The sequence below is a fragment of the Nannospalax galili genome, unplaced genomic scaffold (genome assembly GCF_000622305.1).
Source record: "Nannospalax galili isolate Female #2095 unplaced genomic scaffold, S.galili_v1.0 scaffold296, whole genome shotgun sequence".
NCBI lineage: Eukaryota > Metazoa > Chordata > Mammalia > Rodentia > Spalacidae > Nannospalax > Nannospalax galili.
The window spans coordinates 1,793,271-1,820,278 of record NW_008340113.1 but is presented as its reverse complement, the minus strand read 5'-3'; the positions used below and the strand labels follow the sequence as shown (position 1 = coordinate 1,820,278).

Here is a 27,008-nt window from a genome sequence, read left to right as displayed (position 1 = left end):
TCGTGTACTCTTTCATTTTTTTTCTTCCTTCCTTCCTTCCTTCCTTCCTTCCTTCCTTCCTTCCTTCCTTCCTTCCTTCCTTCCTTTTTTAAGAGTGTGGGGCTAAATATATGGCTTAGAGGTTAAGAACATTGGCTGTTCTTGCAGAGGACCAGGGTTTTGCTCTCAGCACCTGCTCCCCACACCCACATGGTGGCTAACAACAATCTATAACTCCAATTCCAGGGTAGCTGATGCTCTATTATGGCCTCTGCAGGCATTGCATACACATGGTGCATTTACATATATGCAGGTAAAACATTCATATGAATAAAATAAAATATAAATCAAAAAAATTTACAGGGGCGGGGGTGGAAAAAGGTTCAGTTGTTAAAAACATTTGCTGCTCTTGCAGAGGACCCAAATTCATTTCCCAGCACCCATATGGCAGCTCACAACTGTCTGTAACTCCAGTTCCAGGGAATCCAATGCCCTTTTCTTCCCTCTGTGGACACTGTATGCTTTTGGTTCACATACACACATACAAATACCTATACATGTAGAAAAAAAAAAAAATCTCAAAAAAAAAAAAAGACAGTAGGTTGTTGGACTAATATGGTTCCCTCTGATTTCTGAAAACTAGCTAGGCATTATTTATCTCTGGCATTGTCTCCTAGGTTCCTTCCATCACCCCTCCCCTTAAAGTAACACCACTTTTATCCTTATCTCCCTTATAAATGTCTGTTTCCTACTGTTTTTCTCTTTCAGATTCTTTCTTTTCCTGTACCTCCCTGGTTCCTTTTCATTATCCTGGTTCCTGTAGTTATGTCTGGATACATACTCACTTATAAGAATTTGGTTCTAGGATCCACATATGAAGAAGAACATAAGTCTTTTTTTTTTTTTTTTTCTGAGTCTGTGTTACTTCACTTAGTGTAATAGTTTCTAGTTCTATCCATTTACCTGCAAATTTCATGATTTCATCTTTCTTTACTGCTGAGTAAAACTCCACCGTATGAATGAATGAACCACATTTTCATTATCCACTCCTCAACTGAGGGACACTTAGGTTGCTTCCATCTCTTAGCTATTGTGAAGAGAGTAGCAACAAACATGGATGTACAAGTATCTCTGCAACAGGATGAGTTCTTTGGGTATATGCCAAGGAGTGGTATAACTGGTCAAATGGTAAGTTTATTTGTAGCTTTTTAAGGGTTCTCCATACTGCCTTCCGTAGGGGTTGAACAAGTTTGCAGTCCCACCAACAGTGGATGAGTGTTCCCCTTTCCCCACATCCTCTCCAACATTTGGTATCATTTGTTCTCTTGATCTTAGCCAGTCAACTGGTTAAGATGAAATCTTAAAGTGGTTTAAATTTGCATTTCCCTATTTACTAAGGATGTTGAATGTTCTTTAAGATATTTCTTAGTCATGGACCCTTTCTCAAAAAAACCAAAAAAAAAAAAAAAAGTACCAGATTGGTGGAACTAACCTTGGATGTTTAATAGCCATACTATGAGGCCTATACTAATTTGGTCAGAGGGACATAAAGGACACTTTTTGCTCCTTGCACTCCTAGGTCGACTAGTTCCAGGGGACTATGAACATCTCTCAAAATGTCCTGCAACTGAGGAGGCCATGAACACCCCACCAGAGGGACTTGAATCAGTGTCCAGTCTACAAAGAAGAGGGTCAACACAGAGGGAACATTTCCTTCATGCTTCCAAATGAAGCCAGCCACATTCAAGCAGGACCTTTGACGTATCTTCACATAGACAGAACTGGTAAAAGAATGGAGCCAGGGGCTCCTCCCAAACTCATGTTACTCCTGAGGAACAGAACCGCAAATGACTTTAAGAGTAAAATACCTTCCTTTGAGTTATTGGCCAGGGTGGCCCAAAAGACTCCTAGACAGTAACCCAGCATAGAACTGGGAAAATGAACAGCAGACCCCAATCTTATCTAAAGGAATATTGACAACTGATTGCTGCTAGATGAGGAACAGCTGATCTTCCTAAAACAAGGTTCTCTAGATAGGCCGACTAGATTCAGCAGACAGACAAGCACTGGAGAATGGCTGGGGGTGTTGACAATACAGTGGACAGTAATAGGGATGACAGAGTATATGGGCTTCAGTGTGTGGGAGTGGGGAGGCTATGGGAGGGTGCCATTTGGGAAGTGGGTATAGATGAACAAGACTGTGTGGGATGTTCTGTATGATACACACACGAATCAATAAATTAAAAAAAAACATATTTGAGGACGAAGCATAAAAATTTACTTCATGTTAATTAGCAGAGGTCATAAACATTACATTGAAATCTACCTGATGACTTTATATCCATACTCAGGTACTAAGGATTCTAATGTAACCAACTGTGACTAGTAATAATCAGATACATAGAGATTAAAGACACATTGCAAACTAAGTGTTAGTGGCATTAAAAATGTAGGAAACAGCATATTTTAAAACGAAATGGAAATCTTCTTTAAAGGTTAAAAACTCATTCAATTTTATGTCTTACAGGGTTTATACTGAGCTCAATATTGTATAACTGTATTAATTCAACTGTGAACCTAAAAATTTACAGCCACTTTTAAAAGAGATATATCCTTGCTCTGGAAATTGTTACTGAATATGTTAAAGCTGTAACGAAATGCTTCTTCTATTCATGTGGTTATTAAATAACAATAAATTAATTTAAAAAAAGGCAAATACAACACTTCTGAAAGTGATATGGAAAAGAATAACTAGCAGAGAAAATAAGAAGTTGATAAAGAAGAGGTTGTCCAGGAAGAATCCTAGTTTGAGAACCTAGGAAACATTTCCAGACTTCTAAATAAGTGGGGGCAGGAACAAGGCTATATAAGACCAAGACATGATCTATGACTCCTGGAGAAAACAAAAAAAAATGACTACTTTCTAGCTTAATTTAAAAATTCTAGCAAAGGAAGCACCTGAGAGAAACAAGAAATACACAAGCTACATTTATGCCTTATAAACGTAGTCATTTCTAAAGTAAAGAGGGAGAGAGAGGTTCAGGGAGGGACAACTATAGTTAGACATCAAAGAGGATTTGAAGAAATCAGACCATCCAACAGTAGAAAATCAGAAGCTAAACTAAAACCCACAGAGCGAAAGCAAATTACAGGCAGCTTTTAGTATGCAACAGATTATAAAAACTCAATTATTGTAATGGCTGATTTTATATCAATTTTCCCTAGCTAGGAAATACCCAGATGGTTGGGAAACATTCTGGCTGGGTCTGGGAGTGTGCTTCTGAATGAAATTAGCATCTCAATAGGTAGACAGAATTTTTTAAAAAAATCTACCCTCACACATGGTGGAGTGGCGTGTGCCTTTAAACTCAGCCCTCGGGAGGCAGAGGCACGTGGATCTCTGAGAGATGGAAGCCACCCTGGTTCACATTCTGACTTCCAGGTGGGCTGTGACTAGGGAAACCCTGTCAAAAAACAATCAACCAAAAAAACAAAAACAAATACAACAACAACAACAAAAGATCAAAGAAAGGGTTAATTCACTCTCTGCTTGAGCTGGGACATCATTTGCTCTCAGGATACTAGTACCCTTGGTTCTCAGACCATCAGACTTAGAATGTAACTCCTGGCACCACTGGCTCTGCTAGTCCCCCGTCTCTCAGAACAGCAAGACCAGCTCTCCTGAGGCATCAGTTCACAGAGAGCAGACCATGGCTTTCAATCTTCGCAAACATGAACCAATCCTTTCTAATAAGTTACTGTGCTGGATAGCTTTAGTGTCAACTTGACACACCTGGGTTGAGGAAACCTCAGTTGGGGAATTGCCTCTATTGGACTGGCCTGTGGCCATGTCTGAAGGGCACCTTCTTGATGAGTGATGTGGGAGGGCCCAGCCCACTGTGAGTGGTGCCACCCCTGGGCAGGTGGGCCTGTGTTGCATAAGAAAGCAGGCTGAGCAGGGGCCAGGGGAGCAAGCCAGTAAGCAGCATTCCTCCATGGCCTGTGCTCCAGCTCCTGCCTCCAGGTTCCTGCCCTGAGTTCCTACCTTGGGCTCCCTGATGAACTGTGACCTGGGTAAGCTGAATAAACCCTTTCCTCCCAAGTTGGTATTGGTCAGAGTATTTTGTCACAGCAATGAAGAAACAAACTAGGACAGTTACCCTCCTACTATCATATATTGATGCTTTTTTTTCCCTGAACAATCCTAACAAAAGCATACCAAATTTGAAAAGACGCGTGTTTTTAAATCCACTAAACAATCCAGCTGTGGGATCCAGGCTGGCCAACAGTTAAAGCAGAGGGACGATATGGTGTAAAGTTCCTGGTGGGAAGACATGGTACCGAACCACTGCCTGGCCTGTTTTCCTAAGAGGTGATTTCACTCTAATGGCAGGGAATATTTTCTTTCCCCTTTAGGCTCTATATGCAAAAGGGTACTTTAGATAACTTATTTAAGCTCTAAGCAAGTGGGTAGATTTATGAATTACATGTCTGCCCTTCAAACACAGGGTGAAGGAAACTTAAGTAACCTAGAATTTGAAGCCAAAATATCATTAGTCTAAATTACTACTGACCCCACAGTGCTATCATGTGTGTGTGTGGGGGGGGTAGGAATTTATTTACAGGGAGAAAAGAAGTGCTGCAGGAAAAACAAAAATTTAACTTTAAAATTCCTCTGCCAAGGATAGTCATAAATTTACTAAAACTATAAACACATTCACATTATGCTGAATGAGTAATACCTATACCTAATACAAAGTAAGGATTCCTTTTACAAACCATCTCTACTTAATATCAAAGTGTAAAACCATCAATCTCCCTACAAAGAGGATGAATCAGAGGGTCTTTTACCATCCTGGGCTCATCTCCTGCATATTCAATGCAATGAACAATTGTTCACTATGCATCTCTGCTCAAGTAACAAAGAAATTTCAGGAAATTCAATCCAACTGGAAGGAGACCAAAAGAAACATGTCTTGTACATGAATACAATCCAAGGTCAAAGTGTCATAGATGTGACCAGAAAGAGACTATGTGTGGAAAGGCATCTAAAGGCTCCACAAGCACAGAGAAGACACTTGATGGATGGAAAACACTTTAACAGAGCTATGATCTGGATGAACGTCACCTAAAGGCTTGACCTGAACTTAGAGCACTACCAAGAAATGCTGGGATCTTTAGAAGATGGAGCCTAGTGGGAAGAGATCAGGTATCAAGTGTTATAGCTTTGCTTTCTGCTATCCATGCGTAACTTGCTCTACCACACATTCTTTACCATGGGCACAGACCAACAGGGTCAAATACTCAGGCCCCGAAACTCTGAGCCAAATTGAACCGTTCCTATTTTAAGCTCAGTGTCTCAAGTATTTCACTACAATAGTGAACTGCTAACTAACACAAAGGGGAAAAGGCGAAGACTGGAAAGGAAGCACTGGTTTAAATGAGATGGAGGTTATCCTTTCTGAACAGCACAAGATAAAAAGAAGACATGAAATTGCAGTGATATAACACGAGTGAGACACCAATCATCACATATCACATCAGTTTCTACTTGGCAGGGAAGAGCTCTGGGACAGTAAGTGTGCAATAAGAATAATCTGTCAGTGACTGGATTGCGGTAAGAAGACAAGACAAAAATCTGAGTTCTTGGTAGTAAATGTAAGTTAAAGGAAAAGATTCCAACAAAGAATAAGACAGGGTAGAAGATGCCAGCTAAGGAAGTTAAGGCTAAGGTGTAACTCAGATGTCAGACAGAAAAAAAGAATCTCATCTTTAACAAAGAAATGATATTAAGAGCCACAGGAGATAGGGAGGGAAAAGACTGGTTGGGAAGTTCTTTGAGATTTCAGGTCACATTAACATCAGAAAGAATTATGGAATGGGAGGGTGCAAACCTCCTTGCTCTGTCCCACTCTAATAACAAAAGCAACAGGAGGACATAGGGTCTTCACACACTGGGAACCCAAAGGTTCATGTAGACTACTTCCTTAGGAAATCCCCTTGACACTCTTCAATTGGATCAGCCAGCACCTCAGCCTTTTTTCTTTTTTTTTTTTTTGAGACAATGTCTCATTCTGTCATACATTAGCCTCAAACTCACAGTAATCCTCTTGCCTCAGTTTCTCAACTGTTGGAGTTATTACATGTGTTGAGCCATTGCATCTGGCTGAGCCTCTATCTTATGCCTTCACTGAACAGTGACCTGCCATAGTTCTTACAACTACTGCAAATTCTACACTTTCATGATTATTTGACTATTATTTACCTAAAGAAGTTTAGGTTATGCCTCTCCAAATATGTTTTTGTGACACACTATTTTGAGTTAAAGGCAGAGAAAAATGAGAAAAAACTCTCTACCTCCTCCCATAAAAACAACTCCTAAAACTTGCTAGAAGATGGTGCCCACCTCATACCTTATCACCAAAGTCTAGGAATTAACACTGAAATTGATCAAAATAGTCCTTTTCTTCCACTTGTTTTCCCAACATCTCTCAATCATTGCCCCATAACCTACTGCCTCTACTCCAAAGTCCTTTCTCTTGTCATCATCCCTACTATACTGAAATGGCAAAAATGACTCCATTTTGTTCTAGCTGATCCCCACCCCCCGCCCCCAAGTGCAGCCAACAAACCAGAACCAGTCCCATGAAGGCTGTACCTGTAGATTCAGGGGGTACATTGCTTCTATAATACCAAGAAACATACAAATAGCCAGGCAGCATGTCCTCTCCCAGCATCTCAATGAAGTCCATTGTTTCTGCAATTTTAAGAAATTTGTTTTTTGTAACTGAAACTTTTTGTTAACTGAAAAGTTCTCTGTTAACTGACCCACCCCTGGACTGTTCTAACTATGGTGATCTGATGTAACTATGGCTATTGGCTTTGTCCCTGGCATGATATAATTAATGACTTAAGCCTTGTAAATCTCACTCTGCCTCTCCTCAGGTTCGAGAGTTTTTGGGGGGCATTAATCCCCTCTACCACATGCCAATAAAGGACTCCTAATTTGACCATCACCAAGTGGCATTCCTCTGTACCTCAGGCTCAATATTATCTATATTATGTCTCCCTCATGCTCAGTATTACATATACAATGTCTAAGAACTCTCTGGTAACTTCTTTACATTTTTATTTTCTAGTGAGGACTCCCAAGTACACATAAAATTTTACTAGAACTTATGTAGCATTCTTCTGTTACACTGTTTTATGCTGGTTTAATTCCTGAGACCATAGGGAGACTCTAAGGCAGAGAAGACATGATTCTTCACTACCATACATTTCCTAGGCTATGAGCTCCCATTCAGGGTCCCTTTCTAGCCAGGCAGTAGATTTTAATGAAAACTGTGGGAGATACATGGGAAGGAACTTGGTGAGCAGATATGGGCACCTCAAACTGTACCCTGTAAGACAGCATGAAAGCAATGGGTAGTCAGGCCATTTGGTGGGATGGGGCTTCTGAGCACATCAATAGGATGACAGATTAGCAGCACAGCGTGGCCTAGGCACGGGGGGGGGGGGTAGAAGTGACAAGGATTGAGGAGTTAAAATCCAGGGAACTGAACTGCAGCTCAAGGATTAAAAGAGTTTTCACATCCCCAAGCATCCTGTCTTTGGACATATGTGGTCAGAGGTATACTGCTGTGTGCAGAGGTAAGCAAAGCAGACTTGAAACTTATATACACATTATTTACACTACCTGGATGTGAAGGTCCCTATAGCTGGACTATCTGGAGGCACTCATCCATGTGTGCAGTAGACCTGTATCTCTTGCTCTGTGCACAATTTGGGTGTCCCTCCCCTTGGACCCTGGTACACCATTCCTTCCTGCATAAGCTTTAGCTTCATGTATGTGCCTCATCCTACGGAGGTTTTTCCCATCCTAATTCTGTTCACTCATTTACATGTTTGCTTATCACCTAATTCTCTGCCAGTACTTACCAGAAGCTTAACTCTGGCTGACACTTGTTCTTTTAATGACCATACTATCATTTCCCCCCAGAGCAGGTAACACAAGGAGAGTTATTTTTCCTGGAGAGAATCTTTAGTCTGCACAACACTTCAAACATGGTCATGCTATGAGGCCATGGATAGCCATCCTGCCTCCAGCAGCCCTAACCAACACTCTTTCAGCTGGTCTTTCTAAAAGAACTGCTTGTATAACCTTTACACCTTGTTTACCCTACCCTAGATATGCTTATTTGTCCTCATTTCTCTTAAGTGCCATATATCAGCCCTACTCAAAGTGTGTTCTATAAACATATCCCACCATCTGCTACAAATGAGCACAGTAACCAGGGGTGAACATTTAGAGATCTTTACAAAGCAACTAGCAAGTCAATTTATGGCTGTCAGGTCTTATAACAACAACCAAAAAAGTAGGACTTGGATTTGTGTCTTTTCTTTAAAATTCACTTTAATCTGTTTCAAAAATAACATTCTTTCTGGGCGAGAGAGTTCTTTCAGCATTTAAGAGCACTTAATGCTGCTCTTGCAGAGGACCTGTGCTCAGCACCCACATGGTGGCTCACAGCCATCCAAAAATCCAGTTATAGAGGATCTTACACCTTTTTCTGACCTCTGAGGGCATCATGCATGCATGTGGTGCACAAATATACATGCAAGCAAAATACTGATACATATAAAAAATATATATTATCCTTTGACTGAGAAAATATTCATCAGTCACCATAAATCTCTGAAGCAATGTTATATAATAAAAGCTAAGAACAAATTATCTCCAGAGTCTTTACAGTTCAGTACTATATCCCTTGTTTCTATGCATACTATAATCCTATCTCAGAGCTGTTGTTTTTGTGGTTCTTGAGACAAAGTTGCTATACAGCCCAGGTTGGCTTCAAAATTGTAATTCTCCCCGCCTTCAAAGTGCTGGGACTAAAGCCTGGTATTAACACAGCTTTGAACACAAAAAAATACAAGATGGTCACAAGTCAAGAAAGGATTTTTCAGTTGCGATTAGAATATCACTGTCTTCTGCTTCAAATGTATGTGTGTGAGTGCACATATACACACACGCACGCACACAAATCTAAGCACACAAACACATGCATATGTAGTATTAAGGAATAGGATACACATTAAGCACACCCCGAATACCAGCTGCTACAGCAAAACTGTAGCTCTTAATTCTTAGCACGCTGCCACCTGTCCTTCATATCACCTCATGGTGCACAGATAAAAGGTGAAGGCAACCACCGGAAACTACTACCGGGAGGCCTAAGACATACCTCTTCAGAACCCCTCATCACAAAGTCTACATTTTATAATGCCTCCAGCCATTCTCTCTCTCTTGATGCCTTCTTCTGGCCTACAAAGGCATCTGTATACACATGTGCATATTCTTTCTCTCTCTCTCTCTCTCTCTCTCTCTCTCTCTCTCTCTCTCTCACACACACACACACGTGCACACATATCTATGTCAACAGAATTTGCTGCAAGTAAACACTGACCTCTTCATATTTCAATTCTGCTTTATATGAAACTTGAGAATTCTGCTCTTGCAGAGGACTGAGTACCATGAGTACCATCCCCAGTACCCAGCTCACAATCACCTGTAACTTCAGTTCCAGGGGGCCCCAACTCCCTCTTCTGGCCTCCACATGCATATACCCACACACATAAAAATAAAATAAATCTTTTTTAAAAACCAAATATTCTGAAAGAACTAAAACACTGCCATAAATATAAACTCTACTAAGGAACAGGAGCAGGACATGAAATTCTACAGAGGCTAAAATTCATCCCTACACAGATCCCTGGGAGCAGTTTGCATAAATACCCAAGCTCTTAATTGTAAGTACAATTACAATAGTTTTCCCTCTTATAACTCCCTTGGAGCTAAGTCTTTGGAAAAAGGGAGGGAGGGAGGGAGGAGGCATGATGGCATTTGACTTTTCTGTGCACTCTTTTCTCTGTCTCTCAACCTTATAGTGTAACTGATATTCTGAATGCAAAAAAAAAAAAGACTTGCCTAACTTACCAGAGAGAAATGAAACAGAAAATAAAGGAGTTGAGGGTATAGCTCAGTATTAGAGTACTTGCATAGCAAACATAATACTTAGTAGAACATTTTAAAAATCTACTAAAGATTAAACCACATATTGCTACCGACCCTTTAAATCACCATCCTCCACCTATTTACACTGGACAGTTTTCAAAAAAAAAAAAAAAAATCACTTCTACTCCTAGTATCTAAGACCAACAGGATCTTAGCAGCATCCTGTTGAAGCTGTACTCCCCAATGCTACCATGCAAGAGATAATCTTGGGTGACCCTGGAATGCACTATGTATTGGGTATCACAACCCAAGAAAAATATCCTCTTCCTATTCTGTTTTAACCTTTGTGGTATCACCTAAAAGTAGGTCTCCATTTGATATTAACATGTCTAACATTTAACAATTGTTAATATTTGGGGTTCAGAAAAGGACATGAAAATGAGTACCTGGGAGGCAATGAATGCAGAGGTTAAGATTTCCCTGCAGTCTCCTTATCTACGTAAAAACCAAATCTATAACTACAGGAACATGATTGCTTACTGAAATTTCATTAACCAAGAAAGGTGAAACCCACATCACAGAGAATCTAAGAATCAAAAACCTCACCCAGTGCCCAAAGAGTCTTGTCCCAGCCACTATTTGTTCTCTGAGCACCCCCACTCCACTAAAAATTATTTATACTTCCTCTAAAAGGGCCTACAGCCTCCACTTCTCTTTCCCCTAAGAGGAGGTTATTTAAGCCTTCTAGCCCTTGCTTGAGTTTCCTATTTTGAGTACTCTGTATATATACATGCTAATAAACTTGTATGCCTTTTCTCTGGAGAAAAAAAAAACAACTTGAGAATTCTACTTTAGCTAACCAATATCATGTATGGAGAGCAGGTAATTTTTTTGTTTGTTTGTTTTGGTAGGTCACTTAGAATAACCAGCTAAGTGTTTCCACATTCTGGATGCTTTTGTATTCTTTAACTATGTCTCTTGTTTCTCCATTATGGCCACTTTGCTTTTGGTAAGTGTTATCCAGTAGGGTAATGCATTCATCAAAACTGTAACTACAGGTCATCTTTGGACACGGGCTTTCCAGTGGACCTACCCATCAACTTGTTTATACCGAAATAAGGAAAAGGTTGCACATTCCTGGGCCAGCATTTCAAACACCTAAGAGTTGAGAGTTCCTGACAGCTCACCACTCCCAGGACAGCAGCAGTGAAATCTCTGGCAGTTGCTCTCCTGCCAAACACTAAGGCAGAACAGCTTTCTGCAGAAGGGTGAGGTGAAGATGACCAACCACCTCTACTTACTCCTCTCACTTTGTCCTCACCTCCAATAGCTTCTCTCCAGAGATAACCCAATGCATGAACTCACCATGGGGAAAGCCAGAGGCATGACAGCTATAAGCTACCCATTTAGAAAAAAGTATTAACACTCCTTAGAGGTCTCCTTGGAAACACTCGAGCCTGTCCTCCCTTGGAAATTCAGGGCTGCCAACACCACCACTTCTGAAACACACCAAAACCAAGGTACGAAAAAGTACTTACGGTTTCCCCCCAGGGATTCCTGCCAAGTTGGGAGGAATGGAAGGTACTCTCATGTGGGGAGGAGGATCAAAACCAACCTGGAAATAAAAGTAAAGCATGGCAGACTCACTCTATGCAAGGCAGGTACTTTGAGAACATAGGCTTAACATAAGAAATCCCTACATCCCCTAAGTAACAGAAATGGGAATAGTAACAAGGGAAAAGGAAACATACATACAACATGGCAACTCAGAGAACCATGTCTAAACATCACAAGACACATGTTTTTATGAAGCGGAGGATTTTATACTGAGCACTAGTATTTTCCACAGACAGTGGATGACCTGCCTCACCAACAAGTGCCAGGAGCATACTGACTAGCCTAGCACTGATGCTGAGGCCTAGATCATTCTTTTCTTCTCTGAAGGCTATCCTGGGTACCGTGGGCTGCTGTATACTATTCTAGACCACTATCCTCACATGCTGGTAGCACCCCACCCCCCAACTGTAATAATCAAAAATATATCCAGTGGACAAAAATCTCTCGTGTTGCATGTCACTTATCACATGTAATAATTGTTTTGTGTACCATATTAACTAGCTCTTTATCACACCAAATTACAAGGCGCTATACCAGTTAAAGAAGTAAAGAAAAAAATACATGATGTATTTTAAATAGCCCATAGGAAAGATGTGCTATGAACGGTATTTTATACCCTTTCCTGATTCAGCTTTACTCTTCAAATGTAGTTGTGTATCTTTCAGGTCAGAAATGGCCATTTTCAGCGGTAGAAGGCTGACAAGAAGACAGGAGAGACTAGCTCTCTGGGTTTAATATTTGTTCATGTTATGCATAATTCACTTCTTTTATATAAGCCAGGGCATTGGCTTTAAAGAACAAAAAGGCATGGAAAAAGAACACTATGGCTTCTCAAATGTTTCTTCTAAGATTTAGAGAAAGAAAAACAGCTTAAGAAAACTAGAGAAAAATTATTAGTATCACTTCAACATCTTCAAATTGAAATGTTTTCACTTTGGTAGGGGAAAACCCAATATCCCTGAACCCCATAAGGAAGGAACTCTAAATACTGTTTTTATCATCCACAGAAACAGTGAAGCAAGAGGGATTGTGGCTCTGACTAATGAACCCAGATGCTGACCATGGCTGACAAGAGAAGGCAAATATGTATCTTCAACAATGGGTATCTTTGGTCTTTGTTCCTAAAGCCTGGGGCTCCCTGAATCTCAGTGAGGTCATACATTCTAGGCCTACCCACCAGGCCTACTCACAATGCCCTTCACCCCAGTCTATGCACCCAGAGGCCCCTTTACCCTAGCCCCACACCTTAGGCTCTGTTCCCCAAGACCCACAGCCCCTGGGCTGGCTACTTCCTGGGGCATGTCAAAGATGGTGACCTACCATTGGGGAGCGCCCATAGGCCACCACAGCTGCGGCGGCTGCAGCACTCATCTGTGGAGACATACTGTGCAGACCTGCATAGGCAGCACCAGGGCTGGTCAGCTCTCCATTCATGCCTGCGTGGGGCACCATGCCAAAAGGGGCTGGGTATGGGCCAGGCACCGCCAGGGGCGTCCTCAGGCCAGCTGCTGAAAGGAAGCATGGCATGTGTGACTGGACTGACCATGAGGTCAAACCTGACCAGCAATTTCAGTCACATGTTATGGTGATAGGGAGGGAGAAAAGGAAACGTTTTTAGGGGTAGGTCAGCACCAATCTATACACAGGGTCCATCCCTCCTAAGAGCTGAGTTCTCTAGGATAGAAAGCACAATCCCCACAATTTCTCATTGCAAAGCAGCCACACCAGGAAGCCAGGAAGATTAATCAACATCTTTGCACCCAATTCACAAAAGGCAAACCAAGGCACAGATGTTGTGTTTACCTAATTTAATCTCAAAAGAAGACTTTCTGGATAAAATCTAAGACTGTTCCTTCACTCTGAATTTTCCACTCCCTGGGACCAATTCCAAATGAAAACCAAATCCTAGATTTGTGGAAACCAGAGCAGGGCTGTAGGAGGGGCATTTGGTGCCTACTACCTTCGGACTTGGGCTGTTACTTTTTAACTTGTCCAATGAGGAAGATCAAATTGAAAGTGATGAGTGGCTTCATGGCTAGAGTCTCAGTGAAACCCTCCCAACTTCCAGCAAAAGAAGGACCACTGATTCCTGAAGATGTATCAATAGAAAAGCAGTCAACTACAGGCAGCAAAATGCATGCCTAAGCTGGAAAAAAATCAGCCATTTTGGTCAATATTAGTAAACTCAGCACACAATGACAGTTTGTTAAGGAGATTATATTCGGAAAAATTATCAGAAATGTTACTGTAGTCCCTAGGGTTTGGATTATTTGGGAATAAAACCAAAGTAGGATGTAAACAGTTGGCGACAACTTGGTGCAGCTACTGAAACCCAAGGACAAACATCTGTCTCTTACCATGCCTTTTCAGGGGCAGGAAGGTGGGAGGCTAGCTATTCAAATTCATGGGGGAACAGCATTATAAGATTAACAGACAACATACTGAGCTGGGGATGGGAGAAGGAGAACACAGAAAAGGGTGCTGTACCCGCTTGGTTGACAAGGGGCTCCATGGCTGGAGGCTTGCCGAGACCTGGACGGAGGCCTGGAGTAGCACTGGTGCCCGGTGTTGGCATGTCACTCCGTGGTGTCGGTGTGCTGGATTTCAGAACGGGTGTGCTGGCTTTTTCATGCTGGGATCATTAAACAAATTAAATGAGTATTATTTTTAATCCAAGCCATATTACACAATTTATCACAACAGCAGCTGGGACACTGGGCACCTTCTAGCTACTCCCCAGCCAATTTTCATAAATCCACACAATGTTGACAGCATTAACTTGTGAGCAAGAAATGTTGACCTTTCCTCTTCCTCCCAGATTAAAACTCAAGCTGGGGACACAGAACACGGTCATACTTCTTCCTCTGCAAATTTTATTTTAAAAAGAATTTTCCATCAAGCTTGTGGACTCTGGCTCAATGCCAAGTTGAAATGCCGACCACACAGGGACTCTTTGTTGGTCACTTGGAAAGGTGTACCTGGCCACCAAGAGTGTCTGAGGGGAAACCCTTTATCCAACCTTGTCTTTATGCAGCTCAGGGATGCAGAATGATGAGGACAGACAGTGGAGCTACTTATTATTTGAGAAGCAAACCAACATTTCATAGAGGCAGATGCTTTAGAACCACCCTTCCCATAGTCTTTGAGATAGAGCCTAGAAAGAATAATTCTTTGGAGTAAGCATAGCCACCCATTTGGCTACCCAGTCAGAGAATCCACTAGTGCAGATGGGAGACTTAATACCTGCCAAAGACCTTTACAACTTGAGGCAGTGACAGAATTTTAAGGACATCTTTTCTCTCAACCCTCATATCCCAAGAATGCAGCCCAAGCAGTGGTATGGTATTGAAAAAAGGATGAGCCAGCGACCCCAGCTCTGGCCTAGGATTTGATAGGCTGACGGTCTCAGAAAGTTACTCAGGCTTGGCTTTTCTTCCTACAAATAAAAGGATAATCTTGAGGTCACCATGTAAAAGTTAGACAGAGGACATTATCTTGAGAGAGAAGAGGAGATACACTCTACCAAGTTTCTCCCTCCTCCCCTGCCCCTCTCTTTTATGAGACTGTTTCATGATACAGCACCACCTGGCTTCTGCCTCAAGAGCTTCCTGCCTTATCCTCCCAAGTACTGGTGTTACAAAAGTGCTCCATCATGATCAGTTCCACGCAGTTTGTTTAGTGAATAAATGATCACATGAGCGGCTGTGATGTGTTTACCAACACAAGTCCCAGGACTCCCTATGTGCATAGCTGTTCTGACTGCTCCCTAATGCTGGAGCATGCTCCGTGACATGCCCTGGCATGACAGTTCAAGCAGCTTAACAAAATCAAGATACCTCAAGACCTACAAGAAGACAATAATGTACCAGCTGGTAAGTGTGACAGAGCTCTGGGTTATAGACATAACCTATCCAAGGAAGAAACATGCCAAAGCCTGCACACCCACCCTAATCATGGCCCAAGAGAGACAAATGTGAGGCAAAAGCAGAACAGCGAATGCAGTGAATGGGACAGAGAGAGTTTTTTTTAACACAGCCTTCAAGCAAGAGTCCTAGTTCACATACACTGCAGGGTCCTGTGTATCACAAAGAAAACTGCACTGCTACCCAGGTGAAGTAACCCCCACCTACCAGGCTCATTTCTTTGGATTTCAAGGAAGAAGAGCTTCCAGAAGATGCCGTGGATGCAGGGCTGCCTGAAGCATCCTTCTTCAGCAGGCGGTTTTTGTCAAGGCCATTTTCCCGGGGTGAATGTGCAGGACTTGCATGTGGAGAAGAAGGGTCCTCAACATAATGAGAAATTTTCATGTTTTAGCTTAGAATGGACAAACTTTTTCATACTCTCTCAACTAAAGGGTAATACTGAGAAACATTTAGATTGGAGGGAGAGGTATCATGCTTATCAAGGTCTCTAAAATGAGTGAGACAGCAATTACAACACAGGAACACATCATGAAGAAAGCAATCATGGGGCTGAAGAGATGGCTCAGGAGTTAAGAGTACTGGCTGCTCTTGCAGAGGATCTGGGTTTGGTTGCCAGCACCCATGTGGTGGCTAACAACTGTATGTAACTCCAGTTCTAGAGGATCCAATGCCTTCTTCTGACTTCTTGTGGGCATTGAACAAAGGTGCACTTACATACAATCAGGCTATATACTCACAAAATAAAAATAAAAAATATTTTTTAAAGAAAGAGAGAAATCAATCATGTCCCTTGAATGCCCAAGTATTTTTTTCTAGCCAGGCATCCAACATAGAAATTAAAAAAATGACCTGGGGAAAAAGATTTTTCTTTCTGGCAGTGCTAGGGATCAAACCCTGAGCTATCTGTATGGATGCTAGTCAAATGGAGGTCAACTGAACTACATTCCCAATTCGCATTTTTTTAAAGGAAATTATAATTTTAGTCATGTAGGGACTGCCCCATTCATAAACAGACACTAGTTTCTGAAATGTGGAGACAGATATTGTAGCTCAACATCATTCATTCACAACTGGGTTTTTCAACACTATTCAGGATAAACTTTATCAGACAGCATGGTTACCTCATTAGACACATCCACAACTAAGTTGTCGTCACTTTTGTCACCATCACTGTCCTGAAAAAAAAAAAAAAGATAATGCAGTTTAGTGAAGGTTAAGAATGAACATAGTTATATTTCTTTCTATAGTTCTTGGTAGCACACAAGCTAAACACCTGCTCAGGCCACACCTCCCGGCTCCCTTCCAGACTGCTAGTCCTTTGCTACTTACCTCGACCTTATGTCTCCTTCAACCTGATGTATGTAAACCTCTGAGCAAGAATTCTTCTGTAGTAGCAAGCTAGCTGCCCATTCACAATTTGCTCATAGGAGATACATTCTAAGGGTTTAACTAACATCTTCAATACTTTCTTGTAATCTGAACTCTGCATCCCTTTATATCGTAACTCTTTGTCCACTTGATTTCAAAGTATGGAATTTCACATATCATTTTGAAGATACACAGTCAATCTGGGGCTTATAGGCAACTCATAATTATAGAGACAATTTTACTTAAACCATCTTCCCATGAGGTTAACAGATATAACAGAAAACAAAAAGATCTAATTTCATAAAGGAACAAACTTGGGGCTGGTGATATAGCTCAGGTGATGGAGTGCCTTCCATGCACAAAGCCCTGGATCTGATTCTCAGCAATATATAATACCAGGTATAATATAATACCAAGTGTGGTGTTGCACACCTGTAATGCCAGTATTCAAGTGGTGATGGGGCAAAAAGTAAAAGTTATCCTGAGATAAGGTCGGTGTGGGGCTGAAGAAATAGCTTAAGGGGTGGATCACTTGTAATTCTAGAACTGGAGAGAGTGAGACAGGGGATTCCTTGAGACATTCTAGCTACATTAGCCAGATTCTTCAAACTCCAGGTGCAAAGAGAGACATACCTCAATAAAACAAAAAAAGAAAAAAGAAAATGAAGAGACATCAAGGAAGACACCAAATGTCAATTTTAGGCCTCTACCTGCATATTTATGCACCCCCCCACATACATGCTCTCTACCTGCATATTCACGCATCCCTCCCATACACAGAGAGAGGAGGGAGGGGATTGGGGGACACTATCATTATACCTTCTCATAGAACTGTTAAGTTTGGCTAACCAGATGAAACTCCAAGGTTGCACTGAGCCTGGGAGAAATTCAGAAGATGCTCAATTTAAGGAGATCACTCCTACATCAAAGTTTGAAAATAGATGAAACATCTATTTTCTCAACCAGAAGCTTTATATCCTTTACATTAGAGAAATACAATGAGCATCTGGAAAAAAGCAAAAGATCCCAATGGATTGGGACTCTTAAAGGGAACAGAAATCACCCTGATTTCACTGACAACTGAAAAAATAGCATCTGAGAACTATTAGTATGTGTAACTGCAACTATCCTCAGTTGCCTTCTGTGGCCCATAGCGCAGGCTGGAAAGCCTGCCTTAAGTCCCATTTCAGGTACGAAATGTTTTTGTTTCTTTTTCCAATTATATCACAGTTGTACTACATGTGGGAGTTTTAGGTTACTTTTATCAATTGTGTTAGAAGACACTTCTCAGTCAGTGTTAGGAAGCACCATGAAGTTCATCAGTAACAGAAAATGAAACTAATGTGGAAGCCAAAGTATCCAAAACTAACAGCTTACTGAAAGAAATACTTTCAAAGAAAAAAACAAAAAACCAAAAAACTAATAGTAAAGAAAATTTGTTTCTCTCAGTGAACCTCAGAGAAACACACAAATGTTCTCAGCTGTTGAGGCTAGAAATGGTGAACAAGCATAAACTAAAAAGCTTTCCCTTTTAGAAAAAATAATTATAAAAATGACCACATCCTATATAGGGTGAAATGGCTAAAAGTGGAAAAAAGTGTATTACTATGGCATTCCTTTTTCATTTAGAAAAACCAGTCTTTTTAATGAAACATAATTAGACAGACATGAAGTCCATGTGTAGTAATTCAATACACACACACAGTATTATAATAACCAAATTAGAAAAGTTAGCATTCATTCCCATCTCCTTAGCATTTCTCTATGTTTGAGATGTCAAACTGCTTTCTTCTACTTCTTCATAAAAGGTGTAACAGGTTGTAGTAAACAATACTATCCTTACTTTGCTGCAAAACACTAGATAGTCTTCATCTTAGCTAAATACTTTCATTAGTACCTGATCCCTTCTTTTCTAGTAACAGACCTCTGAAGTAAGTCACTTTTGTCTACTACAATTTAAACTTTAGCTTTGTGCACTGGGTCCTTCTGCAAATATAAACCAGCACCATATAGTAAACTTCTGAGGCTTCATCTCCCAATCCTCCAACACAATCTCAGTATCACCCTAGCCCCACCTAATCAACCAGATATATGTAGCACATCAGGTAACAAAACCATCAGGCCAAATTACGGATTCCAGTTCCCTGAACTGCTGAATTAAATATACAAGCCTCATGGAGAAAAAGTAAGAAAACTGAGTATCAGCAAATTTCCCATCTTCTGCATGCCATAGACCACGTATGTGATTATTAACATTTACTATCACAAATGAAAGCAAACACATGCGCTTTCTGGGCAACAGACAGAGGCAGGATATTAAAGGCTTTGGTGGAACTGAGGAAAGCCAACGACTCTGGTTTCTTGGGATGTTTATCAAATCATGATATGAACTACAGATTGATGAGAGAATGGCTAGAGAAATGCCAATGTTGAGAACAGGTTCAGGACTGCAGTACAGCATGAAAGGCTTTGGAGTAAGGTACTTCCTTTCCAGACTGCCACTAACCATGACCTTTGGAAGACATCTAAAAGTTCTGGGCAAAAGGCAGGAGAGATGGCTCATTAGTTAAAAGCACTGACTGCTCCTGCAGAAAACCCGTGTTCCATTCCCAGCACCCTCATGGCAGAAATAACCATCTGTAATTCCAGTTCCAGGAGATCTGATGCCCTCTTCTGGTGACTGTGGGCACTGCACAATACAGGTGCACTTACATGAAGGTCAAAACACATAAAATAAAAGTAAATAAAATTTAAGAAAAAAAGCTCTGGGAAAATTTCTTTATCTAAAAATGGAGATGAAATCCACTTGACAGGGTGTAATAAGAACTAAATGAAATGCCAGACATGGTGGTGCATGCCTTTAATCCCAAGCACTCAGGAAGTAGAGGCCTCTCTGCGAGACAGAGGTCTGCCTGGTCTACATAGTGAGTTCCAGGCCAGCTAGGGCTACAGGAGACCCTGTCTTTAAAAAAAAAAAAAAAAAGGATTAAATGAAATAATCTGTGACACAGCACAGGATTCGTGGCATTAACTTCCATTGGTACATACAAAATGCTACCTATTATTAGCTGAAGGCTTGAGCAAGCCAGCACGAAACAAAAGCCTTGTGTCTAAATTTCCACATAGCTGCAGTGTAGAGACCTCTACTTCCAAGGCCAAAAGGCAAATGGCCCAATTCAGTCTGATATTTTGTAAATTTATTGTTGTTGGGTTATTGTCCCCTATGCTGGGGACTGAACCCAAAGCCTAGCATGCGCTAGGAAAGTATTCTACCGCAGAGCTAGCTACATTGTAGCTCCACAACTTACCTGATTTACAGTATTAAGTGATGCAGAATTATCACAGAATCTTGAGTACACTTGTATACTCACTTGAAAAAAAGCAGTAAACAAACAATTACTATTGGAAGTCCTCTATTCACTTACATAGTGGCTAGAATCCTTATCATCCACTTTTCTTTTTTTGATGTCACTGGAAAACTCTGGCCCATTTCTGCGTTTATCTGTGCCTCTTAGGCTGTCTGGGACCAAGAGGGAATTACTCTGCAAGATAAAAAAGTACTAATCAGAGATTTCTCCCCAGGCCTCTTTGTATGCTTGAAAAGTCAACCTGGAAGAAGTGTTTGGGAAACATGACACCGACAACACCACATTCCCTCTAAGTACAGTGTCTAGCATTTCTCTAGAACTTAAAAGGACCCTAAAACCACATTAACCCCTGATGGGTTTTTCAGGCCCTCCTTACTTAAAATGCACTTCTGTTTTATTGAGTGTTGGAAAAATGGGCACTTGCCGTTTGTGTGCAGATGTGTTTTTATTCTCTCTCATTGCAACTTCCTGGTGAGGATTATAAATAACCTCTGAGAAAATTCTGAGGTTACTCTATTAGGCTTATTCCATAACCATAAGTCACTGTTTGTCATTCTCAAAAGGCACTGAAGACGAAGGTGGGATTAACAGCATGGTTTCCTAAATGGCAAATCACATTTTCCACAGCAACAATGAAAGATTTTTGAATTTTTTAAATTTACTGTTGAAAAAAAAAGATTTGGAGGCTGGAGAGATGGCTCAGTGGTTAAGAGCACTAGCTGCTCTTGCAGAGGACCTGGGTTCGATTCCCAGCACTCATGTGGTGACTAACAGCAGTTTTTAACTCCAATTCCAGGGGATCTCATGCCCTCTTCTGACCTCCGCAGGTATTATATGACATGAGTGCACTCACGTATATGCAGGGAATACATTCATGCAAGTAAAAAATAATAATAAAAAAATTTTAAAGGAAAACGAGATTTGGTGCTGCTAGCAATAGCACTGGAAACCCCAGTGAATCTTCAACAGCAGAAGCAGTACCCACACACAAAGGAGGAACAAAAACTGATTGTTTCCACATACCACACAGCATACTTTCATCAGCATATGATCAGTACAAAGTGCTGACCCAAAGAAAATAGGCAATTTTGATAATATGGGGTCACATGGCAACATCTGATATCCCTTCAATTCCCATCTCCCCTCTGGCTAAAGCAGAACATGCTACAAAGAGTTCTTTTAAAAGCAGGATTAACATGCAAGGGGGCAATTTGTTCAGTGATGTGTTACTGCCTTGAACAATGCTGACTGAACTGCAAAAATTGCCTTTCCAAGGCCCATATAACCTCAATATCAGTAAGATGCTGGCGAACTAAGGGTGAGGGTAGGGTCCATGGTTACCAATTATGTAATCTTTTTGTCCCCTAATTTAGAATGGGAGGGGGGCAGATTTAAATAAGTAGGACCATAATACAGGAAACAAATATTTTATGGTACATTTTTTAAGGCCTTGGATTTTCATTTCTTACCAGCCAGGGGTAATCAACCAAAAGGCTGGCTCTCCAAGCTCCCATGAAGAAAATGTGAACCCCACCCCTCTGAGAGTCTTCCTAGCTCTATAACACACAGGGGACAAACAAACAAACAAACAAAACCAAAACAAACAATAACCCAAAACCGGGAATCAGAAAGCAATTTGAGGTCTCTGGCCCCACTTTAGAGGTTGATTGTAAAGCAAGTGGAATTCTTTTATTCGAGACTGTTCAAGGGAAACAAATGCAGGAGGCTTAGATAAAAGGTGGAAGGACCCATACAATTCACTATGGAGAAGCTCAAAGTAATATCTTTATCATGGTGGTTGGGGCTGAAAGGTAAGCAGGTCAGATCCATGAACTAATTACCTCAATAAACGCCTGCTGAAAATCTCACACTTCAACCTGGCCCCATAGGCTAACAAAGGATGCAGCATTATTTCAGCTCCTGCAGATACCTAACCAGTGTGTTCTAGATATATTAGCCTGTCATGGACAGGCTCTGAACGGAGAAGACAGATCAGATGCAGGGCCATAGCTTACTCAAATTTACATCTGCACAAGTGCATGGTAAATTGTGGCAGAGTCCAGCTTTGAAAATTTCTCCAGTGTAATTAGCACTAATCACCCAGACCACTCAACCAATACCACACTTTGAAGTCTTGTTTTCAAAATGATGTCAAGTAGAATCATGATCCTAAAAGTATACTTAATGTGCTTCTGTCAGGAATGGTTTCTGCTGGAACAGAAACATTTCAGTGATGGACTTCTACTGCTGTCAAGCTTTAAGACCTTCACTTCTGAGTTAAGAAGTTACTGCTGTAATTTCAACTTCAGCAGCTTAAATGAGGCCTATAATCTGAACAGGTTTTGAAAAGCCCTGAAAGTTCCTCTAAATTTAGATTTGGTTAGTAATTAGCATCCCTGCTTATCTGGAAATTGGCCCTATTCAACTGCCAGGCTTCAGTAAGTTACTTAAAGAACATCCCACCAGAAAGAGACCACATCCTTGAACTTTTGTTCCCATGAGTAGGTTTGAGTGACTCTCATGCTTCAGATTGCCTGGGCTCTTTAAGTAAACAGCACCAGCCTGATGAGTTGCACTGACAGCAAAAGGCCAGAGGGCTCTTTCTTATCTTTCATGTTCCCTCTTTTGCTCTCCTGAAACCCCAAATGACTTCCTGGGTCATGAACTTCTTAAGATACCAAAAGTACTACTCCATAGCATCCCATCTGCAGCTAGTTCCTATGGCTGAAAGGTGGGACACAGTCATTGGATAGTAATTATGAGCACTGATGTATGTCTTAACTAAGAGACAAAATCTGGGAATTGACTGAATGGTTCTTTTGCTTCTTCAAAATTTATGATTCTATGTCATAGACTCTGCAGTCTATGTTATCCAACAGGCATTTAAGAGAGGATTGCCAATCAATAAAACCAAAGTTGCTTCGCTTTAAGTTACTTAGTGGACTATGGATACAGCTCAGGGGTAGAGAGAGCACCAGTCTAGCACACAGGAAGCCCTGGGCTGAATCTCCAGTCTTACAAGGGGAAAAAGCAGTCCAAATGCTCTGTATTCTAAATACAGAAGACAATCAGATTCACATCTGTAAAAAGGCCAGAGCCACTTTTAAAAGACACTGTTTTCATCCTTTATTTTATATGGAGGAACAAACATGCAGAGAGCAGAGATGATTGGCCTAAGGCCAAAAGCTTGCCTTACTTCCTACAGTCCCTGTGCTTCCTCTCCCAGGAGGGTAAATTCTAAGCTCAGTTTCTCAACAGAAAATATTTGTATACAAATATATCACCTAAATAAAACTCACACTGGCTCTCTAAACTGGTACTGAACATTCTAATATATAGATGCTCCCTCCTCAACGAAAGTTACTCAGTCTCTTTATCTGGTTTGCAGACTTACCACACTAAATGTGAACATAAATTAGGGGGAAAAAAAAGAGTATGTTACAACCTACTTCAAAGTGAGCAAATGTTCCTGGGAAATATCAGACCTTGTCTCTAAAAAAAGGAAAAAAAAAGGAGGGGGGGCTAGAGACATGGCTCGATGTTTAACAGCAGTTACTGTTCTTGCAGAGAACCCAGGTTTGGTTCCCAGCACCCACATCAGGCAACTCACATCTTGTAACTCTAGTTCTAGAGAATCTGATAGCTTTCTGGCCTGCGTGAGCACCTACACATATGTGATGTACAAAAACTCAGGCAGGTACACACACACACATTAAAAAAAAACTTAAAGATAATAATAATGAAGTAACAGAGAAGAAGGGCTGGAGAGATGGTGCAATGGATCAAGTGCTTCCTAAGTAAGCATGAGGACGGGTGTTTGGATCCCTAACACTCATGTGAAAAAGCTAGGTGTGGCCATATACACCCACAACCCAAGCACTGGGGGACAGGGCAGAGACAGGAGCTCAGTGACTTGTTGGCCAAACAGTCTAGCTGAAATGACCAGCACCAGGTTCAGTGAAAGACTTTGTCCCCGCAAAAAAGGTGAAGAGGCCAAGCGTGGTGGCACATGCTTTAAATCCCAGCACTCAGGGAGGCTTCCTCAGCCTCCTGATAGACAGATCTCTATGAGTTCCAGGCCAGCCTGGTCTACATAGTGAGTTCCAGGCCAGCCAGAGCTAGACTGTGAGACCTTGTCTAAATACCTCCCCCCCCGAAATCCTATGGAGAATGATGGAAGATACTCGGAATTTACCTTAGGCCTCCATATGCACAGGCACACACACATATAAAACAAAGAATAGATCCCTACCTTTCCATTCATAAATTCTATCACTCATGAGCCATGATAAGTACTGGCCAATCCTTCATCAGAGCCCAAAGCATCTACTCCTAGCACCATCTGTGGGTGCTGTGCCCTAAGGACAGAATTCTATAGATTTGTTTGCAGTGTGTGGCAGAGCTCTTTGTGGAGCTCATATTTTAAAGATTTTAATCTACTATACAGCACTCATCAAACAAAAATCATATTTCAAATATTTATCTGACAAATATTTAATAGTATAATCTGTTTTTGAACAACATGGGAACCAGTTGTTGCCACAGTAAATGGAAGGTTCTCTTCCCAGCCAAGAAAGCCAGGTCTTTACTTCACCTTGCAGCTGGTGAATTTAAAGAATCTGCCAGGACTTCCCATGTATTGTCAACACTGGGCAGAATTCTATTACAAATGCTGCAAGCATTGGGATTTTCAGGCTGCATATAAGTTTTCCTTTGTTTCAAAATTTTGTTAAATAAGCAAAATCATCTTATTTATGTTTTCTGCAGAAACTCAAAAATTTATGCAGCCCATAGGAATATGACAAACCTGAGTAAATCAAGATCTGAAGTGTTTTCAACAGAACTAAAATTCTGAAACTGTCATGTTTCGGTGTTACACATGCTTAGGGTTGTGAGCCAAGTTAAATCTAAAGGGAAAACATATCTTGACAAGTTTCAGGAATGAAAATAAAGATCCTAAAGACAGAAAATGGGTTCAAAGTGAGCCTGCCTAGCAGACTTTCTCCAATTTATATGCAGAGACTATACAAGAGATGCTTGGATGAGGTTAAGAGGAGAGATTTACTCCCCAACAGAAAAGGACTTCTCCTTTTTAAGAAAACCTTGGATTCTTTGAGAAACATACCTTGGGGTATCTCTGCTTCCTAAGAGTCACATTTCTCCACATTAGCATTGCTGGCAGACAAAATGGCTATGGTAGTAGGCAACAGCACAGCTCTCAATAATACACCCTGGGAAGCTAGCTGGAGTGGCACAGGCCTGCAATCACAGCACTCAGGATGTACAGGCAGGAATTGCCTGGGCTATATGAACCCATCTCGAGAAGAAGGGGAGGAGGGAAAGGGGAGGGGTGGAGGGGAGAGGGGAGGGGAAGGGAGAGAAAAACTACTTGTGTGTACTTTCCTAAGGTCAAGGCAGAAACACTGTCATCACTGGGGGCAACTTTCATAGAACATACACCAGAGCCTTGTCTGCTGCAGTGAATGGCTAGACTTAGCAAGAAGGTCAGCAAAGTATTCCAATGTAAGGATGAAGGAAGATAATAGTTTCTTAAAATAAGCTCCAACAAACATCCTAACCAATTATAAAGCCATACTTTCCTATAAGAATTTACAGTCTAAGCAGAAGAGGTTGCTGAATCTCAAGATTATTCAGAAGACTCAGAGGAAAACATCCAGGTTTGGCTTGGTGTTACCTTACCTTGACCACAAGAAATGTGTCATTTCGCGCTGAGCACCCACTCAGTGAAGGTTGCAAAGACTGAGGTACTTCAATAATAAAAATCAGTCTTCATGGTCTTGTTCTGAGAATTTTGCTCTTTAGCAATTTACCAGTAATGACTACTCACTTTTACTGAGATAAACCTGGAAGGTAACTCCAGAAGCCTTCAAGCGCCTGGACCTCTGAGTGACTCTTCTGCTAACAAGTTTACACCTTGAAAGCACCAGCAACAAACCCAAAAGGAAAAGCCATTCATGGATACAGCAAAAGCTAGACAGGTTTCCTAATGTGAAAATACTGCATGATTCAAATGAGTTCTTCAGCTGCCTTGCTGATTTCCCCTTGGGAACGTTCTCTTCCCTGCAGGACAAGTGTTTGTGTCAGAGGCACAGATTGGAGGCTGGTGACACCTCATTTATCCTCAGTTACACTAAGGCTGTGGGAACCTAATTTGCTAGCACATTCCACACTGACAATTAACTTCTCGGGGAATATTAAAACAATTAGGTAAGGATGCACCCCATCACATCTGCCTGTTGTCTCCATCTACACCTGGAAGCAATTAAGCCATTACTGTGCATTGCACTTTGAAGTCATTGGTCATTCACATATTCTGCCATGTATCTCAAGAAAAGCACATTTGACTCATAACCAATGTGATTACTTGTCAGAATCAGAGAGAAAGTGAAAAATCTATCCACGTGGCACACCATAGTCTCAAAACCTTGCAGCAGATCTCAGGAGTACCCATCTGCCTCACTGTTTACATGCAAATGTGGGAAAGTTGTATCTAGACTGAGGATCTGCAATGTCAAATGCAAGTAGCAAAGTCAGGACCCATGGAAGAGTGCTGGATGTCACAGTAAATGACATGCTCCTCTCCCTACCTCCCATCCCCAGCCTATCCTTCTACAGTCCTTCTCCAGGTAAAGCAAAACAAATTAACTCTGCAGCAGAAAACAAATACATAAAAACAACGTAAGCAACTTTAGCATTATTTCCAACTCAGAACCTAGA

The 27,008-nt window shown here is 41.2% G+C and overlaps 1 protein-coding gene across 11 annotated transcripts in view; it reads right to left on the bottom strand.

Moving 5' to 3' along the window:
• Tle1 (TLE family member 1, transcriptional corepressor) overlaps nucleotides 1–27,008 on the bottom strand; it is a 99,972-nt gene that overhangs the window by 16,829 nt on the left and 56,135 nt on the right. For 8 of the 11 annotated variants that reach the window (XM_008835081.3, XM_029564495.1, XM_029564498.1 and 5 more), the window contains 6 exons: nucleotides 20,328–20,444; nucleotides 16,656–16,709; nucleotides 15,742–15,894; nucleotides 14,099–14,243; nucleotides 12,932–13,119; nucleotides 11,533–11,609 (listed from right to left, as the gene is read on the bottom strand). In XM_008835081.3, coding sequence (XP_008833303.1) covers nucleotides 11,533–11,609; nucleotides 12,932–13,119; nucleotides 14,099–14,243; nucleotides 15,742–15,894; nucleotides 16,656–16,709; nucleotides 20,328–20,444 — 734 coding nt within the window. The remainder of the gene's footprint in view (nucleotides 1–11,532; nucleotides 11,610–12,931; nucleotides 13,120–14,098; nucleotides 14,244–15,741; nucleotides 15,895–16,655; nucleotides 16,710–20,327; nucleotides 20,445–27,008) is intronic. The other 3 variants (XM_008835082.3, XM_008835084.3, XM_029564499.1) reach the window with 1 other exon arrangement.